Below are 20,017 nucleotides of genomic sequence, written 5' to 3' on the forward strand. Positions count from 1 at the left end.
GCAGCCTGTATCAATCAACCAGAACCCGACGAACGCGTCATTTCTGGAACTGATACTGGGCAGAGTATTTGCACTTCTGAACAGAAGCCGGGCTGATCGATGAAGCTCAATCATAATGACCATGCCGGACACGCCAGCGCACTAAATAAGCATGATACCAAACATATTTTACAACTATTCTGTATATAAGGAGCACGCTTCGTTTCACAAATTCCTCGAAAATACGAAACCATTGAAGTGTGCGCTAGAAAGCGTATACGCGCGTCGCGTCGCTTTTGGGCGTACAACAGTCGCTGCAGCTCGTACGATCTTGCGTCCATCTTCATATCTGCGACTGAAGATCTGTCGCCTTCAGCGCGAAAGTGGAAGCACGAACGTATCGTTTCGCTAGCGATGACAAAAAACTGCACGAAAAAAAATAAAGAAACATGACTGGCCATCGAAAGACGCGCAGATAGTCGCACACTGGGCTACGCGTTCTCGAATGTTTGAATATTGGGACCGCTCAGTCTGAAGTGTATTCATCGACGTTGCGGTTCCGCTGGTAGCGCGCGAAGCTAAAACGCCCAGTCTTACAAGTATTAGTGCACCGGATATTTCTGTATGTAGGAAAACTTACAAGCGTTCGTAGACGATGAAAAACACATCAGCACTAGTAAATTATGATATTTTGAGGTTTGCCTGCAATAAAGCGGCGCATTATAAAACTACGGGAGATTTGTAAACCTTCGTGATAGCCTGGAAAGAACTTCAGCGTGTTTAAAGGGCGATCGGTGAATTACGGCCACAAATTCGACAGCCATGGAAAATTTGCGAAGTACGAAAAACGAAAATTAGCTACATATACTATTGAATAATAACCCTCGTTACACAATCTGATTACGAACTATATGACATGTTTTTTCTTATTGGACTTCATAGCTTGTGGAAGACACGCATGTCGGATCGCAACGCTGAACCTGTTGTTCCACCTAGACTCCATTTTAGCAGAATGATGCTTCAACTGAAGCACACTTATGATGAAAATGACTTTCAACCTGATTGGTTTCCGCTGCTGACACGGTGCTTATTTTTGCCTGCCTTTTAAAACGTTGTGTCTTCTGTTGTGTGTCTCAGCAATGGCTAAGAGAATTGTAAAGTCTGTGTACATAATCATTTCTGTATAATAAATACCACGTCAGAACAAAAAAACCCGCCGTGGATTAGTGGGTATGGTGTCCGTCTCAAAACCATGAGCCCCGAGGTTCGATTGCGTAATTTTTGTTTCAATTATTTTTATTTTGTTTATTATTTTAAGTGAAGTCCTGTTAATTTATATTGCTTTATGCTTTTTCCAGCCTGGCGACGCGTTTCTTTCCGGAAACGAGGGCCATCAACCATACAGGCCATTCCGGTATCAGAGCTCTGCGCAGTTTCTTTCCGGACTTTCCAGGGCAGTACTGGAACTTTCAGAAATAGCTTACAATCCTGTATCTCAGAGCCTGTGCAGTAAACCTGTATACAATTTCCTGAACAAATTTTACACAGGCTTTTTCAGTAGGAGCGAGTGACAGACACTTAGCGTTTCCTTTCCTGTAAACCACTTAACTGGCTCTAAGTTTCGATGGAGGCGAAACGAAGAGGCGTCCGTGTGTCGTGCTATGCCAGGGCAAGTTAACGATCTTCCTCCATTCCTTTACGGCGTGGTTGAGGTGTCCACAAAACAAGTGTGGCATACACAACCCCTCTCTTTCTCTGTGGACTATTTCTTATTGTTATTGTCTATAATTAATTAGCTAATAAACCCGATCAATCATTTTGTCGTTTGCACACCTTTCCCTGACGCTCTATTCCATGGTACCATTATTTTTCCGATATTAAAACTAGTTCCTCTTTTACAGCTTCGACAAAGTCATGTCCAAGTGAAATCTGCCTACACATCCATACAATTCTTACACATTAAAACCGAAACCGGAACTTCAGACGTGCTTGCTATGCTCTAGATGATAAAGTAAAAAGGCCGCATGAAGCTCCGTGTAAAGTCAGAGAATCGGTGCCCGCTATTTGTTATGTATTACTCGTAATGCCTTGCCCTAAACAGCTTCTAGTTTTTTATGTTTGGTATTCATTGAGAAAACCAGACTTTATTCGCGTATTCTAAAATTGGACTTACGAGAAGTTTGTATGCTTGAAGTTTAGTGGCTACTAGTGTGATCTCTAGGCGTCTCCTTATAAAAAAAAAGTTTTCATAAAACAGTTGATGTGATGGTAGTGATGTGAGAGTCCCACCTCCCGGTCAGATCACAGCGTGATACCTAGATATTTGTGATGCATAACTTCTGTTAGATCTGCGCCATTCATTGTGCACAAAGTGTGTTACGGTCAAAGCGACAGATTTTTGCATGTTTATTTTCATTTGCAATGTGTTACACCATTCGGTAATTTGTTTGAGGGAGTCATTTATTGACAGGCGATTTTTCGGTGTTAATTGTTTGTAAATAACACAGTCACCTGCAAATAGTTTAATGCTATAATTGATGCTGTTAGTCATGTCATTGATAAAAAGCAGAAAGACGGCCCAAGAATTGATCCTGACACACGCCGGTGTAACGGATGCCGTTTTGGATGCAACATGTTCGAAAACTACAAAATAAAACGATGAGACAAAAAGTCTGTTAACAAGGACAGTTTTCCCCGTCTCTGATGAACGTTTTTAGTTTTGCTAGCAAGTTAATGTGTAATACACTGTCGAAAGCTTTCGAAAAATCGAGCATAATGTCTTTCTGGCTACAGTTAACGCGAAGTACTAGGTCGTATACAACCTAAGATAGTTTACGTAAGCATAGCCCGTGTCGGATTCAGTGCTTATATAGAAGTGTAATATGCGGCCGCTCTAGACAATTTCACGACTGGTTATAAGCTTCGAAAGGATATGTTCTAGAATTTTAAAATGTGTATATGTAAGGGAAAATAGTTCTTCAGCAACTATAGAAAAGCCAACAACAGCCTCTGAACGGCTGTTGCACTGCTGGAAGTAATATATCCTGAAAGTATATTCTAAGTATAAATTGAAAGTATAACTTTCTATCCCCTACCTGAAGTATTAGTAGCAGTTATAGATTGTATTGGGCAGTCAAGGCCTCTGTGTATGCATCGTGTGAAACAATGATAGGATGGAAATAACAAGGAACAGCTGTAAGGAGCAACATATAATAAACTGCATTTCCAAACCTAAAAAACAGTTTACAACCACGTTTGGGACACAGAAGACACCAAAAAAGTTACAAGTTGCCTTGAAAAAATGCGATTTTTTTCGAGGAAAGTGAAATAGTCGAAGTGCTGACACATCTCTCACCAATTTTTCACATAGACAGGTTAGAGATATGTCAGAACTCCGTGTATTTCACTTTCCTCGAATGAAATAGCGTTTTGAAAGGTCACTTGTAGCTTTCCTGATGTCTCTGTGTCCCAAACTAGGGAGTAAACTGTTTTACAGGTTTGGAAATGCAGTTCATTGCATGGTCTTATGTTGCACCCTTACAACTGTTCCTTGTTATTTGCATCCGGCCATTTTCACATTATTCTTCTACCAGGTTTGACTGTTCCTTGTTTTTTTTTTTATTTTGCTATTGTTCTATTACCTTAAAGAGTTCCCTGCCTCTAATGTTCACCTAGACTATTCAGCTCTTCAATACCTTCACGCCACCGTCATTTTTCAATACAGATACAGTATGTTCTATAGCTTTTTTTTTACTTTTTCATCTGCGATGTCGCTACCAGTTACTAAGTCTGATCGTAGCCCTTTTTTTTTTCATATGATTATGCTGGTTTTCTGCGTTCAGCAATGACGAGATGCTTACCCATAAAGTAAAAGAAGACTACACTAGCAGTTCTTTATTTTTTTTACCTTTAATCACGTCTTGTGTGAAAGGTAGCTGTATTTGTATGCCTCGGTTCTTCATGCATATAGCATATGTGCTTTCAAACAGTTGGAAGTTAGCGCCCGTGCTGTCGGTTTTTGTTCCGTCGTCTCTTGTCCTGTTTCATTCAGGCAGTTTTACATTTTACCTCCGATGGGCTAAGTAGCCCGCAAATATATTCTACTTCAGAGCTAGGATGGCCAACGACTATTTGAAGATATCTGACAAAATTGAAATGATATCTACAGGGGCAACTATAGTCGGGGACAACTTTTATGGCTATTTAGTAAAGGCTAGGGACGAGGAGACGGGCTTTTGTGTCCATGCTATGGGGAGGAGATAAATGAAATTTTGGGAATGCAGAGGTGGCGTGTGAAAAAGGAGTAGGACTCCTCACTCCAGAAAAGTAGTTGATGTAAACCGACCGCTATAGGTTACTGCCCTCCAACTGCTCTTTGGGATTCTTGTCCAGGAATGATACCTACCCAACTAGGATTGTGGCCTTCTACAACAGCACGGACAAACTAGACGGCGCCTTTTATCGGGTGGACCGCATGAAGGTTCACCCAGATTTCAACGAAACGACGTTCCACAATGACGTGGCTCTCCTTAGGGTGAGCGAATTTGATTCGTTGCGTTCTTATAGAGTGACATCAGTTAGCTACTATTTTCTTTCCTACACACAACATATTGTCAGGCGGTAGTGACAAGACCGCAGGCACGGAAGAAAAGGCAGTCGCAATAAAACCGAGCTCAACTCTTCATTGGGCTGACTTGCGCCCGCAAAATAAGTAAGCAACTCGGCGGCGGCGATGGCAACATTCGTGGTCGTCGGTAGTCGAACAAAGAATGCTCGTCGCACGCGCCAATGCTCGATTTAAAGGCCGCAGGGAGACATCGAGATAAAGCCGCAGACCATGACTAGCGTGATCTGGAACATTGCAGAAACACACCCGAGTGGCAGGAATCTTCTAGATTCCTCTCGACGCATCTTGCGCGATATTTTCTTTCATAATACACACCACCATAAAGGCGCGATATATATCAGTGTACCGTTTCAGTAGTGATCTCAGGTTTTGATGCGAAAATGAGCTAGGTATTTATAGAGAATATTTTTGTGACACAGCTTGCTTGGTAAAATAAATCGGCTACATAATTTAGTTTTAGTTCTTGACACCAAATTATAATTTCAGAAAAAAAAAGATTTTTGTGGCAGGTTCAACCTGTAAAACGGCTATATATATTTCTTGACACCAAATTATGATTTCAGAAAAAAAAGATTTTTGTGGCAGGTTCAACCTGTAAAACGGCTATATATATTCCTGGTATAAAAGATGAGAAGTTCGATTTTGCACTATAAAGAGAAGAGATGAATGACATCTTTTCTTCATCAAAAGGAAGATATTAGACTTCAAGGTGCAAGAGAAATGTTAACGTGTCTAGGTTCAAAGTAAGGAAATATTCTCAGGAGCCGTGAAGTATCCACTCATTAACTTTTCTTTTAAGAACATAGGGGAGTGTCCAATTTGCCCAAAAATAATGCCGGAATATAAGCTGCTAGCAGACGAAGCCGCTCATTCAGATCTCATACGAAGTTTTAATACGGAATTCTCACAGCGAAAACAATACATCGTTTGCCACACACAAACAAGTGCCCTGGAATGGCCTTTGAGGAGAAAACACAAACCAGAAGTGACAACTAAATGTTTCGGCGTATCTTTATTGTGTCAGTTTCGTCAACTCTGGCCTTCTTCTGGGATGTATCAAGCCACCAATTGAATGGTACGATGAGAGAGATGTCTTTCTTTGCGCAGAAACACATTTTGTGGCCCTCAAGCGCAACCATAAATAACTAACACTAAATATAGAGGCGTCATCAGCATTTACTTTTATTCATGATGAAATGATGTTTTCGTTTGAATATTTTTTGGACTTTATTGGGGCACGAATGATTCAGAATTGTAAGAAAGCGCAGCTTTACACCATGGAAGACCAGTACCAGGAGAATCCAACATGACATGTTTTGTTGCAGTAAGGCATAGAAGCGAAGACCCAACACCGTCGGCGCTAGTATTGCACAGTGCAATATAACATAGAGAAAAGCGAGTGGCAGATTTTCTTTGTCGATTGTTTAATTACTCAATTTTCACATCGTTTATCACTATTGATGATGTACAAGTGGACAAGCAAAGGTACAAGCTGCATTCCTTGCGCTTTTTCCAGACCGCAAAACATTCAGATTTTCGGAATTGCCAATAACTTTTGAGAAGAGCAAGATGTGTTGATGTTTTCTGTTCACACCTCAAGCTCAAATGATACTGGAATTGATTTTGCATGATATTAAGTGTCAGTGCCACTTCGGAAATAGTGTGTCGTTTTGTTTAACGGTAATTACTCTGCTTGCTAAAGGACACAATCTGTGTTCGCGTGGAATACGTTCTGATCTCGTATAGTGGTATAGAGGATATCTGGAAATGTCAATATGCACATGTGCAAAGACGCAAAAATGTTGGGAGAAAAACAACGGTAGCAGCTGTCATAGTTAGTACATAAGAAGAAGCAGTCTCCTGCAGTACGCAAGATAGCGCGACCACGCCTGAGCAGTCACGTGGACAAGGTAAGGACTTCACGCTAGAAGTTATATGAATGTCTTTGTTTGTGGTGTTCTATGACACATGAAGAATTTTTACCGCATGCTTTTACACCTATAACATAACTGCTTTCAGATAACGTGCGCACTTTACTAAAGGACGATGGCAGGGTCGTTCAATGTATTGCCTATACTTCTGTGAAATATACACGTGTGCGATTCTACTCGCAGTTTTAGTGCCTAGAGCACGATACCTATTACAAAAACGCGATAAACATTGGAATTGGGAAACTCCTTCATAACCCCTGCCATCGAAAGCGACCGCCATATTGAAATGCTCGTGTGACGTCACATGAGAAAAAAGCGGTGAAGCGTCATCTGCAATGCAGGCTGTAATATCAAAGGCCATGTTTCGTTTTCTTTGGTGGACGATTGACAAAGTGGGGGTCCCTTATGCAGAAGCGCCTGATGAAGATGTTACTGCACAAAAGCGATATAGAGTAAGGCATACATGTTCTCTTCAGCATAAGGCACGGTCGAAGTCATTGGGTGGCGCGCGGTTATGTTCCTTTGCTTATCAACACAAGGATCTGTCGCATTACACTGTCGGCGACGCTAGGACGACCAAAGGTCGCATGTTGCCACAGGGTGATGTTTTAGACCCCGCAATGCCGACAGAAATGATAAGCAGACGGTTGCTCGATCGATTTGTTCGGCCGAGCGAGAATTTAACACCCGATGAGTTAACGGTCCGAGCAGCTACGCACGCTTCTCTGTAGCTGTTAGAAAAAAAAAGAAATAGCTGGACTTTATAAGTTCCCATTTCACATCAGCAATGACCTTGGCTAGAAATGTCAGTCAGGGCAGAAGTGGTTCCGCGACGATTAGGCTTAGCGCGAGTACGCGGGTCTACGGGGTACGCGGGGGACGGGTCTATAGTTTCGGCGCCTACGAAGCGCTTATTCACACTTTTTAGCGGTTGCATGAGACCATCGAGTGTATTTCTGGCAGTAGTGACCCCAAATCGAGGACAGCTTATATCACAAAGTACGTGCAGACTGAGCGGGAAACATCGTGTGACCCTGTCTGGCGAGGGCACCCGGCAGCTGTCGGCGCCGCTTGTGGGTACCCAGCGGAGGTAAGAGACGTAGAATGCCCATCGCTTCTTGTAGCACTGTTGTAGTTTTTAAACAAATAAATGAGCAACTTGGGTGAAAAGAAATAAAAGTTTTGGTATTGTTAGCTCAGCTTGCATTTTATGCCATGCGTGCGAGCAGCATACTACCAATCATATACAAAAACTCTATGTAAACGCAGTCGTAATCCGCGAACTGGCACAGTCCTGAGAGATTTTAGGGCTTACTTACTAAATATACTAAATGGTGTATATTACAATGAAGCAATAACTAGTCATTTCCTGGACAAGTGCTACAAAAACGCAAGCTAAGGCTCAGGAGTCGGTCGCAGTCGCGCGGCTTCGGTGGAGGCGGGACGGAGATGGCAGCGGCTGAGAAGCTCTTGTACGGTGCGGGCAGGGAAGAGCATTCGAATCGCGTTGGGTTTTGCGATTACGGGACTGAAGCGGCGGCGGCGGCGCATGATTTTGTGCGCTGGCGGCGGCCATACTGAACATAGTTTTGCAAAACATGCTTTACCAGCCGAAAATATTTAAGTTCGACTAACATGCGCATATAACAGCAAGTCAAAACGTACCGCTTCGTTCAAAAGTTTTGCGTATTCCTCTAAAGGTGTGCTCTCGCGTCAACGTATGCTTGTTTAGGCTTTCCTCTTAGTGTTTGGACCTAAAGAGCGACGGGAAATAGCAGCAATCAGAAACACAACGTTAACTTCTCCCCCAATTCATGGTGCACAAGGTGGAAGGAAATTTCGGGCATGTATCTTTTTATATGCAGAAGCGCTTGTTGCCAAAAGAAGCTAGCTCTTATAACGTACGAATATGAATATTCTGAATATGTGCTGAAATAATACAGCATGAGCCCAATGATTCCGGCCTCCTAAACAGCCTCTAGACGGAAGCCGAAAACAAGTCCGAGGATCAGTCAGGATGCGTATTGTGGTGAAAGCTTCCGAAATAAAAAAGAGAATATGCAAATAAAATACTTTTGCTGAATGGAAAAACGTTCGCAACGAACACCGTCCATGCCGTGTATCTCGTTGCGACATCAGCGGTCAGTGGTTTCCAGAGAAGGAAGCTGCTCTGGAATTAAAAAAAAAAATTCATTTTAAAAATGTCTACTGCGCCATAAAAACCTCAAATTTCGAGCAATTATAATTTAACGTGTGTGGAGATATATACAATAATCAGTTTATGCTCGATTGTAAGCTATCATGATCCCTTTAATATTTAGGAGGGCTTTCACGAAGGCACGTTGAGATTATCGCTTCACATTCCTAAATGTGATGGCAGGTTAAACTATGTGTTAAAATGTTTACGTAAAAATAAATGCCGAGAATAGAAAGGTAAATTTTAGAATGCTATTTGTGAATTAACGAAATACATGTGCTACCAAATTGTATCCTTAGTTCAGCTTAAAAGAAGCAATTTCCGATGCCCGCTATCATCCTGTTTATAACTTTCACAAAGTTGTTTGACCGAAAATACTTTTTTTACACCCAGACGGCCATAGACGTCCGACGGACGACCGAGCGTCGTTCATTTTCGGAAGTTTGAAAGTCCGAAGGAAATCCGGTTATATTCGACATACGTACAGGGCCGTTCGACTATCGTTTGTGGTCCGAATCGCGTCCCACGAACGTCCGACGGACAGCCGGAGGCGGACATTCAGAGGTTTCCCGGAACTTGCTTGCAGGGTCCGCTATTGGTTTAAAAACTTGCCGATATCATTCGTGTAAAGCTCAGCAACCATGTTTCATGAAAATTTCAGTCACATACTAGTGCTAAATGCCATTGCCGTGAGAGTAAAGCAGACAACAGAATATGCAACAGATTGAAGTTTCCTGTTGTTTGCTTTAACACAACAAAGCACTGAGCAGCCGTGTGCAAATAAAACTTCCATCCAAGTGGCACATATGCTAGCTGAGCTTTACACAAACCCCCACCTCTGAAAACATGTGAGTGCATATGTATACCAGCATGCGAGCTTGTAAAAACAACACTTTCGATTTTTTAAGCTTTGTTGCAAAAACTGCATGCATAAATAGTCTACACGAAATAAATATTCATGTCAAAGATGCACCCAAAATAGACGGAATGGCATTGTAAAATAATGTACTAGAATAATGTTTTAAACTATCCTTAGCCTTGACAGCTCTTCGCTTGGGGAGGTGGAAGAGGAAAAGGTATTCATTGAAACCTAATATTTAGGAACTAGTGAGATCATCCGAGTCCTCTGTGGGCGGCCTCCGCAGGCCGGGATTCCAGGAGCCGCTACTATCCTGCGCATTCCATTCGCTTGATCAGATGTTGCTGGCCTTGCAGGCCTAAGCTGGAAAGATCAAGTTCGGCTCTTCCTGCAAAAAAGGAGAAAATGAAATTCCAGGTAATCAAATTATCTGTGCTGAACTTTGATTAGACATCGCCAAGGGCAACTGCCAGTTTCCCTCAATCGCCTTTTCCAAATGGCACTGTATGCGTACATCTCCATTCAGAGTGTTCCCATAGCATATAGAAAGGTCATATAACTGCAGCAAAACCCATTCAGAATACCAAAAGATACAAACGCAGTTGGACCAGAAGCTAGCATTTAGTATTACCAAGATACTTTGTGGGGCGAGTTGGTACTTATTCATTAATAATTTAAACAGCGCGAATACGAAGACAAAGGACAAGATAAAAGAAAGCCACTGTACAAACGCTGTTTTCTTCTTTTTCGTTTTCTTTGTTTCGTTTTCTTCATATTTGTTTTTTCTGGGCCTTAGAGTAAAGGGCTTAGACATAGTTGTGAGTCAGTGCTTATACTGTGGCTTTCTTTTATCTTGTCCTCTGTCTTCGTATTCGCGCCGTTCGAATTAATAATGAATAAGCGTTAAGTATTTTAATGTTTTTATGTCGTCGTTTTGAACATGCCACTCTGACCAAAACATAGCATGTTATAAATGTTTGCTGCTATGCGCCCCTAGCAATGCCCAAGACATGGAGTGCACATGCAGGGGAACTAAGCATAAATGATGCTGTATATCAACATAAAGCACAGCCAGAGCATTGCAGTATTACACAGGTACGCACTGGTAGCAGAAACTTGGATTTTGAGTGGCTTAACAGGCAAATTTCTAGAGTGATTGTTCCTGCTCTGAAAAGAAGTGTTGAATAAAAACATAATTTCAATTCTTACCTTTTATTCTGTAAACTTCACAACGTTTCGTCGGTTTTCATGTACCCTTCCTGAAGACACTACATTGGCGTGTCAGGGGTATATCAACATTAACATCTAGGCTACAAGTGTCTAGAAAGCGTCTCCTTAGAGCAGCTGTGACAAAGTAACTTATGTTAGTGTAACTGATATCATGCAAGCTACACCAGCAGAATAAGCGGAATAAAGGTAGATATTTAACATGCGGCTGAAGCCCAAAGTGGAAGCATAGCCCGCTGCAGTGATTGTGCAGTCTTCGTGCTTCTACAAGAGTTAAAAGTAAAGGTATTTGTTTACCCGTAGTGCTATACGTGACATAACCATAGCAAGGCTTACAGTTACACAAAACACAAAACGAAAGCTGACAGCCACAAGCTCCTGGTGTATTACCGGTAGTATACAGCATGGAGGTTAAATTGTTACTGAAATATGGTTCCATAAATTTGGCAAACAGCTGTGCATGTATGTCATGGATTTCTCAACTACGCATCACAAATAATTTATGGTCTGTATAGATGCCGCCAGCTGTTCACAAGAAGCATTGTACCTGATTTAGGGGGAGGATAGTGGCGGCCAGATAAACTGCCCCTGTTCAAGGATGGCCCATAAATTCCCCCTATGTAATATCGAGGACAAAAGTCTGTGGACCACACAAACTACAATCAAAGCGCATAACTTTCGCATCGACCGGTTGTCTCGAACCATACTTGTCGATGTAAAAGTTGAACATTACTTCTTTCACGTGTGCTATAGAAATAAGGTCACAATTCGTTTACATAGCGATTCTAGTCCAAACTCTTCAGACGTACAGGGCAGACTTTCAACCCCGTAGTATAAGCCACCACTTGGGTAAGAGATTAGTAATAGGAAGTGTATAAAAGACATGAGTGCGGTGCGACAGCCATAGCTATAAAAATGGTATTGAAATTGGAGTACTGCCTTACGGCAGGGCCTAGGGCATTACAAAAGGAAGAGTTAGTGCCCGTTGGGCCTCATATGAACGATAAAAAGGGGGATATCACACAGTTTTGTGGAAGATTTGGGAGCCCTTTGCTGCTTTCTTGCAGGATTGGACAAAAGAGCTCACCATCTTCAGAAATGCATGTTATATAAATGAAAATAGTAAATTTACTGCATCTGGCCGCAACAACACGCACTCTGAGAGGAAAATGAACTGAAAACTTTACACAGGAAAGTACATATTTACAACAGGTGAAAAAAACGAGCATGATCTGTGCCGAGGAGGCAAGGGATCAGTATCTAGCTCAGAACAACTTCCCCGGGGCCCAGTTTCATTACCTTCAGGACCCGGCCCACAGTTTTCATCCCCCATTAACAACGAACTCCCAGATGACTGGTTTACAAACATTTGGCATGTCTTTCCATTTTCGTAAAGTTTTCACCCTCTCCCTAAAACAATGCAAAAGAGACAACAAATTCGTCTCGCAACAAGCGGAATTTAGAGAATGAACCTCGAAATGATTGGCTCACTTACTCACTTGCCACGCTCCATGCCTTCACAGTGTTATAAAAACTCTCTCTCGCCCCTAGGAAAGAAAAAGAAATCATATTAAAACACATGAAAACGGAAAGTCACGTGTGCAACCATTGCTTAAAGCTTACATCCTTGGCGGCTCCTTTTACAGGGCAATTATAGGCATCTGAGTCAGTACCAATGCGGAACACATCAGAAGAGCCAAACCGCGTCCTCCCGCTCCGCATCTTTCCGTCACTGTTACACACTTGCCCTGACATCCGTTCAACGCCGCCGTCTCCCACCATTTTGGCATCCAAGGTTGGAATCGGCACCGAGACCCACTGAGTGCGGCTGCACCAAATAATTGTTACTATTATGGGCTCCCAGTCAAGGAAGAGGGCATTACACCCTCAGCCTGGCAGTGTTTGTTCTTTGAACGATATGCCGCCCTTCCAAAAATGGCGATGGTTTCAAAGCTGCGCTGCCTCCGCGCGATGGGCCCAGTCAGCGTACTACAGTGCCATCGGTGTAAATTGTTCGTAACGCCCCTCAAAAAAAGAGCCCGCTGCGTGACGCAGCGACGAGAACAAACTGCCTATCCCCGCGTCTTTGAGCGTAACAGCAAAGTCCTTGGAAGAAGGGACTGCTTTCCCTCTCTGCCTATGATTACATTAAGCCGGACCCTGCTGTAGCTGCCTTTCTGTGCGCGTCTTCCCGACTCCTGCCCGAGGGCAAGTGGAAGACGGCCGCAGCTGGGCGTTGAACAAGTGACCCAAAAAGATTAGATGGTCCTAATGGTGCTTAGCATACCCACCAATTCCTTACAAAAATCATTAAAGGAATTAAAACAACACATCAGATAACGCAACAATGTTTCTAAGTGCGAAGTCTACAACTCCAAGTCATATAAATATGTGTTTATCTCTGCACATCAACTAGACCAAACCAACGTAGAGTAAACTAATAATTCAGTGTCTGGCAACACTTTTAAAAAGGGAAAAAGGCTACAGGGGCCTACGAATATTAGTACCATTTCGCTTTTAAGCTACAATACCATACTTGATGCAAGCTAAAATCTAAGATTCACTCCTGTCCCACCTACAGCAATGGAACACACATCTGACTCAAGTCTGCAGAAAAAGGGCAAGCTAGACTTTTACAGACGCACCCTTGGTCTCGCATTTTTGAGGGTGAAGAATCTGACTTGTCATTAGCATATATATGAATAAGGATCCTATGATACTGAATGCATCTGATTTTCTGGAGTGGCTTTTCTTTGCTGACCACATATGAGATGAGCGTTAATTTATCCAACTTAGCCTAGCTTTATTCTATGAAAAACAGAGCTACAGCAGGTACACAGTCATCCACTCTTAGGCTGAACTCGCCAGTGCGTGGCATGCACTTTTCGACATGCAACTGGTTCGTTCCAGCTGCACACCGTAAGGCAGACAGCGTGAAGTAGCAGCCTCTAGTACCTCTACTGGCACTGGGGTCCCGAACTGGAGCCCCCTTGTGTTTGTCAGGACAGGCCCCCTCAGGGTCAGCTAGTGCGTAACCTCCTATATTTGTATCTGATATAAATGTTTTCCGCCACCACCATCGATATGCAGCTGCGCGTCATACAAAATGTGAAGCAACAGCTCCTGGTCCCTCTACGCATAAGTCACTTTACCTTGATGCGTGCCTGCGCACCGTAATAAAGAGGGAGACGACATGAAGCAGCAGCTCACAGTAACTTTACACAAGAGCCATTGTGTGTCGATGTGCGGGTGCGCATTATCACAAATATACAGACGACATCACACAGCAGCTCCTCGTCCCTCTATGCAGAAGCCACTTTGCCTCGATACGCACCTGCGAACCTGAGCGAAGAGGCAGACAACGTGAAGCTGTAGCTCCTGGGCCCTCCAAGCACAAGCCTCTTAGCCTGTATGTACGGCTGTGCACAGTATTAAAGTGACAGGCGGCATGATGCAGCAGCTCATGGTACCTTTACACATGAGCCATTGTGATTCGATGTGCGGGTGCGCACCATAGCAAATATACAGACAACGTCACAGAGCGGCTCCTGGTCCCTCTATGCATAAGTCACTTTCCTTCGATACGCACCTGCGTACCTGAGCGAAGAGGCAAACTAAATGAAGCAGCAGCTCCTGGGCCCTCCATGCACAAGCCACTTAGCCTCAATGCACGGCTGTGCAAAGTAGTAAAGAGGCAAAGGATGTTAAGCAGCAGGCCCTGGTCCCTCTACACATAAGCCATATTTTACTTCAATGTGCATCTGCACACCGTACAAACGCCCAGATGTGACACAGAAGCTCCTGGTTTCTCTATACATTAACCCCTTTGCCTCGATGAGCGTGTGCACACCGTAGCAAAGAGGCAGATGACGTGAAGCTAGAGCTGCTGGTCCCTCTACGCACAAGACACTTAGCCTTGATGTCCGGCTGTGACAGACACAATGCCATTTCGCAAACTACATGCCAAACATTCCCATTCAAGCCAAAGGTGGACGACCATGTAAACTTAAAATACTAGCTATTTACTTCAAAGGACAATGCCAAAAAGTAACCTGGTGGACAATGTGAAAATAATTTGCTGTGTAAAGATTGTTTAGGCCAGTTCTACATCCTACATGTAAACAAGCTAGAACCATTACTGTCCAAAGGAAGTCCTGTGTGCTTAAATTCATGATGCTTAAACAACTTCAACACTGACAATCATGATTCAATATTAATAATATAGATAATGATACAATACTCACTTTTAGCCATACCAAAGAAATGAGATAGCAAAGGGATGTTGCTGTTTTTTCCCCATGGACGACAGTTCAGCCAAAGGAAGTTTTGTGCATATGCTCAAAGTTATGCTTCATGTTGGCCTGCGAGATCGGCTACAGCAAATGGCATCTGAAACAATTTAATGAAACCACATGCTAGTCTTTAACGAGAAAAGCATTACCATACAGAAGCAGAACACAGATACTTGCACAACACACTAAAAGTATCAATTGCACAACTGCGTGTAAGATGACTAGGTACAGGTTTCTGCTGTAGCGTGCATCATGTGCCCAGTGGCTATCAGAAGCCTTCCATGTGAGCATGATGCCAATGATTCAATTTATGGTTATCACTGTACTAACAAGCATGGGTTTAAAGCTACTTCTATGTGATAATCTAAGAGCATGATAAGAGCTTTCGGTGCGAGACTTAGGCTCAGTATAATGCACTATAAGGTGCTGCATGTCCCTAGTGCAGATTTGGCATTATATAGCTGTCTGTAATTCAAGGAAGTTTTGAGGAGCCTTTGAATATCTGAAAGGACACAGCAATAACAATTTTGGTTTTATCCTACTCTTGCTTAGCTCGTTTTTTTGTTTTTTTTTTAGAACCTGTGACTTGCAGGAACTAACATTATGCCTGATTTGAATAAAACAAGGCGTTGCGGTCACCAGAGCTCAAAGCGCAACTATTTCACGGTGTTGGTATGTCAAATTTGGGCCAGAACAGCGCAGGACAACGGGCCAAGAAAAACACAAGCGCAGGTTTTTTTTTGGTCTCTTACCTCCTTCTTGTCCGGTTGTTCTGCGCTGTTCGGTCACATATGCATAACAAATAGGAGGCGCTGGCATAACCAACATGCCCAAGGTGCTGTCCTGGTTTTTCAAAGCTAAAGGAGAGCACTAAACATTTAGTTATTTAACAGCTACTGCACATCGTACAGCCATTCTTTCTATAAACTGTAGTGCCGTAACACTGAAGAGAAAGACCAGCGGCTGCCCATTAAAACATAACAGCCCTCGCGACGTTTCAACAAGTGCAGGCAAGTCACACGACAAGCTGGAGTGCAAACGTTTTGCCCTATAGTTTTTACAACTCAGCACGCTCCACATGGTTACCCTATTAATTCCTGATTTAAAGTTCAGGCAGGCACTCCTTTATCACAGATAGATAAGTGCGCTGCTTACTGGCGCAGCGTCCAGCAATGCCGAAAACGATGGCCCTCAGACTGGAGGCTGCACTTTAGTTGATCGGTGCGGAGCCACCCTGTCAGTCTCGCCTAAAACACTCGACCGTTCGGCTGCTGTACAGAGCTGTTTCCTTACCCGAAAGCGCACCAAGTTTAAGCAGCACCATTTGTAATGTGTCAGTGCATCGAAAAGTTCCACTAAGGAAACAAAAGTTTGATAAATTACTTACTTTGGATTCGGCGGGTAAACAAAGTGTGCCAGCCGCACCAAGCCACAGTAAAAACAATCCTAGCAGTGCATAACAGCCGTAGGTATTTTTAACTGCGCAGAAAATGCAGAACGCAGAAGCGTGAAGGCATCCTTCATGACAAAACTTAGCAGGTGAATTGGATTGGTTTATTTCAGACTTTTTTTAAGGTAGGTTCGGTTTTATTCTTTTTGAGCTTGCTGCTTTCTGCGTCTACTCAGCCTGCGATTAAAGTTTCACCAAAGCATCATGATTAAAAAAATGTTTTATGGTCATTTAACTTTTCTTCAAAACATTTTGAAGAAACAATTCAAGGATGAAACATGCGGAGGGTAAAAAAAATGTCTTTATTGCAAAGCTTTCTATCGCATCGATTCGCTCTGGCATCATATAATGCAGATTCAACGGCATTAGTGATTTATACGCAGTTCATACGAGCACGACGACTACACACTATATCGCAGCTGCGTAAATGCGCATCCAGTGGCGGAAGTACGACGGCTGTCCGTTAGAAGAACGGATTCGACCATCCGCTTTCCTACGTACGCCAGAACTCCGGCGGGTGTTCGAACTCGGTCGCCGAGTTACGGCCGAGTTCGGTCGTCTGTTATACGTCAATGACCGTCTGGGCGTTTTGCACAAGCGGTAATAAGTTGACATTACTGTATGATCTCACCCTGTACATAGAACTGCGTTGGACACACACTATGTGTAATGTGATACCGAAACACTAAAATGTATGTTGCCCTAGAAGCCTAAAAGTTTAAAATGAAAGCGCATCGCACGCTTGGGCACTGGGTCCCTTTGCAACATTCTGAAAGTCAGCTTTGCTACACAGCAGAAACCCCATCATCATGGCGGCCAAACTTGTTTTGGGGCGGAAGCTGGCTGCAGCGCAGAATACTTCTATGTCAAGCCTGATGTCTTGCACAAACATGGCTAAGATAATTCCTTCGCTATTGAAGACCAGGAGTAGGTAGGTGCGAGGATGAAATATGAGTGGCACTTGCGTGGCACTGGCGTCATGGAGGGGCTCTTAATCTCATAATTGCGGACGCAGCACAAGGCAGAGGGGGGCAGGAAATCGACATGGCCATTATTGTCACAACAAATGTCTCTTTCACTGCACCTAATTTCTGTTCCCAAAGCAGGTTTGGCTGCCATGTTGAAGGGGTTTCTGCTGTGCAGAGAAGTTTACATCGAGAGTTTGGAAAAAGGTCCGTACCAAAGTTTCCGTAGGATAAAAAAAAAATGCATCAGTTGATTCAATGTGCAGCAGTGTAATAACACCCAATGTGATTTAATATTGAAATTGCGCGCGGATTACAAGTCTTAGGGTTTCAAAAGCATCGGTGCTTTTATTTTATGTTTATTTCCACAAGCTTCTCTCCACCCTGTCACAAGGTTTTACTTGGCTGTATGAGCAAAAATGCGGAATTGAAGAGATGCCTATTTGCATGAGGTCTAAGCGCTCTAGGTAAGACTATTAGACAAACGCCGAAGTGTGGTTCGCCACCTTCAACACATAATTGAACTGTTTCGCTTTCCTGCCAAAGCGAAGCCGACATATTAGATGTCTTGAGCAAAAACCCCATTGGAAAAATGAGGGGTCTTAAAAATAACAGAATTAATTTTAACTCCATATCAGTCATAGACTTGCAATGCTTCTCCTTGCAGGTCGCACGGCCTTTCACATTCACCGAGAATACGAAACCAATCTGCATCTCCCTTGACCCTCTCGACATTCTCAAGAAGCACGTTCGTGTGGCAGGGTGGGGTCGCCTCAAACATTGTGAGTGCCTCCGACAAAATCAATTTCGTTGCTCCCCATCATCATGTGATTTATGAATTCCTTAGGAATAACCCAGATAAACATTAGGCATAATGTGCATGATGTTAGGTTGCAAGCTAAGCAACATGAGCTTGTATCGAATCCAATCCAGTTTGCAAGGCTCTGCTCCCATCACAGCAGTCACGTATCTTCGGATAGAAAAAAATGCCTCACTTTCCGGTAAAAAAAAAGCGCAGGTAGATATTGTCTGCTGTTATTTGCATGTACATACGTTGATGAAGGTAAACTACAATTGCCAGCATAGCTAGCATACAGCCCCATGACTGCAAATATATAGAACCGCCGACAATAAATGTTGCAGTCAAATGAAGTGTATTCAACGCAACAAAAAATGTAAATGCACAGCAAAGATGCAACAATGAGTACAATATATAAACGTTAGTTATGACAGCATGGTTTTCTGAGTTCTTGATGGCGTTGATTGCCGAGTACACGTCCGAAGGTTGTAGCCTCACTAAAATCAAATTTCGTCTTATGCCAGCTTTGGTCACGGTTTCATTTTTAGTTGGGATCAAAAGGAGGAAGTGAACCTTATCAAAGTGCAAGGGCTATTATGTGTTTATATTCCACCAGCCTCTCCTAGTACATCTTTCGAACTCGCGCAGATGGCGCCGCAATAATTAGGCACGTAAAAGCAGAGCTTGAAAGCCCGAAACACGTGCACGTATACCACACTAAACATTTCGGCACCCTTTTTAGTGCAAAAAGAATGATCGAGGGTCCCCGTGCTAACATCCTACGTAAAAAACCGCAAGGCAGGGGTAAGGCGCGACGGTTTGCAATCAGGGGCTTCCGGTTGGCTGCCCTGCTTTGTGTAAAATGAAAGACGGGCATCTAAGAAAAAGCGAGAGAGAGAAATGGAATCTGAAAGGCAAAAACCTCTGCAGCAATATCCTGAGCACTGTGAGGGCTGCCACGAGCTGTGGCCTCAACAGAAAACAACCTGAGCTTTTCAACGCCAGACAAAGACGTTTGTGCAACGAAGGATGTTCCGCGGTGAAGAAGGGCTCTGCTCTACTCATAGGGTGTTAGCGCGGAGACAGCGTTACACCTTTAAGGGTGTAAAGAGGTTTAGTATGTAAGATCTTTTTTAAAAGGTTACTATCCAGCCTCAGGTCAAAATATTTTCTTCTCCGGTGACCGTGAGGCTTGTCCCCTAGAACGCTAAGCCGCAAATGTTTTTGAAAAGAGTAATGAATAACGCAGTTACATCCGCCGCAATCACAAGATTATGTCGTGTTTCTCTCCTCCCGTTTCCTCGCAAAGGTTTTTCACTCTCCTGCCTGGTCGTCTCGCATCCGCCAGCCAAATTCCCCTTCCTGCTCAGCGTTTGGTGGCAGGTGGTTCATGGTGCTCTGCGCGCACGAAAACAAAATGGGCGAGGGAGCACGTGCTGCTGCATCGATTGCATTCATTCCGGCCGTGGCGAGAGAAAAGCGCGTAGTAAGCGGAGCACACAATTAGTCGTGTACTCCCATCCTTCACCCGTAAGTCAGCGAGACGAACTAATGGATGTCGGTACCGTTCTGACGTCCCCCCAGCGGCAGTACGGGCCAGCGTAGAGAACGAAGAAGCTGTTTGGCCGAAGGCGTGGATGAGAGAGTTTTGATTTGTATTTCGCTACTTTCCGGCGCGCGTATTGCTATAG

General features: G+C 43.4%; 1 protein-coding gene across 1 annotated transcript in view; it reads left to right on the forward strand.

The window, feature by feature from the left end:
- The window catches only part of LOC146175009 (venom protease-like), a 43,383-nt gene that overhangs the window by 19,765 nt on the left and 3,601 nt on the right, over positions 1-20,017 (forward strand). The window contains exons 5-6 of the mRNA XM_084585505.1: positions 4,372-4,513; positions 18,195-18,309. Of these exons, the coding sequence (XP_084441631.1) occupies positions 4,372-4,513; positions 18,195-18,309 (257 nt within the window). The remainder of the gene's footprint in view (positions 1-4,371; positions 4,514-18,194; positions 18,310-20,017) is intronic.

This window comes from Amblyomma maculatum, chromosome 11 (genome assembly GCF_055883805.1).
Source record: "Amblyomma maculatum isolate TAMU_Amacu chromosome 11, ASM5588380v1, whole genome shotgun sequence".
NCBI classification, from domain to species: domain Eukaryota; kingdom Metazoa; phylum Arthropoda; class Arachnida; order Ixodida; family Ixodidae; genus Amblyomma; species Amblyomma maculatum.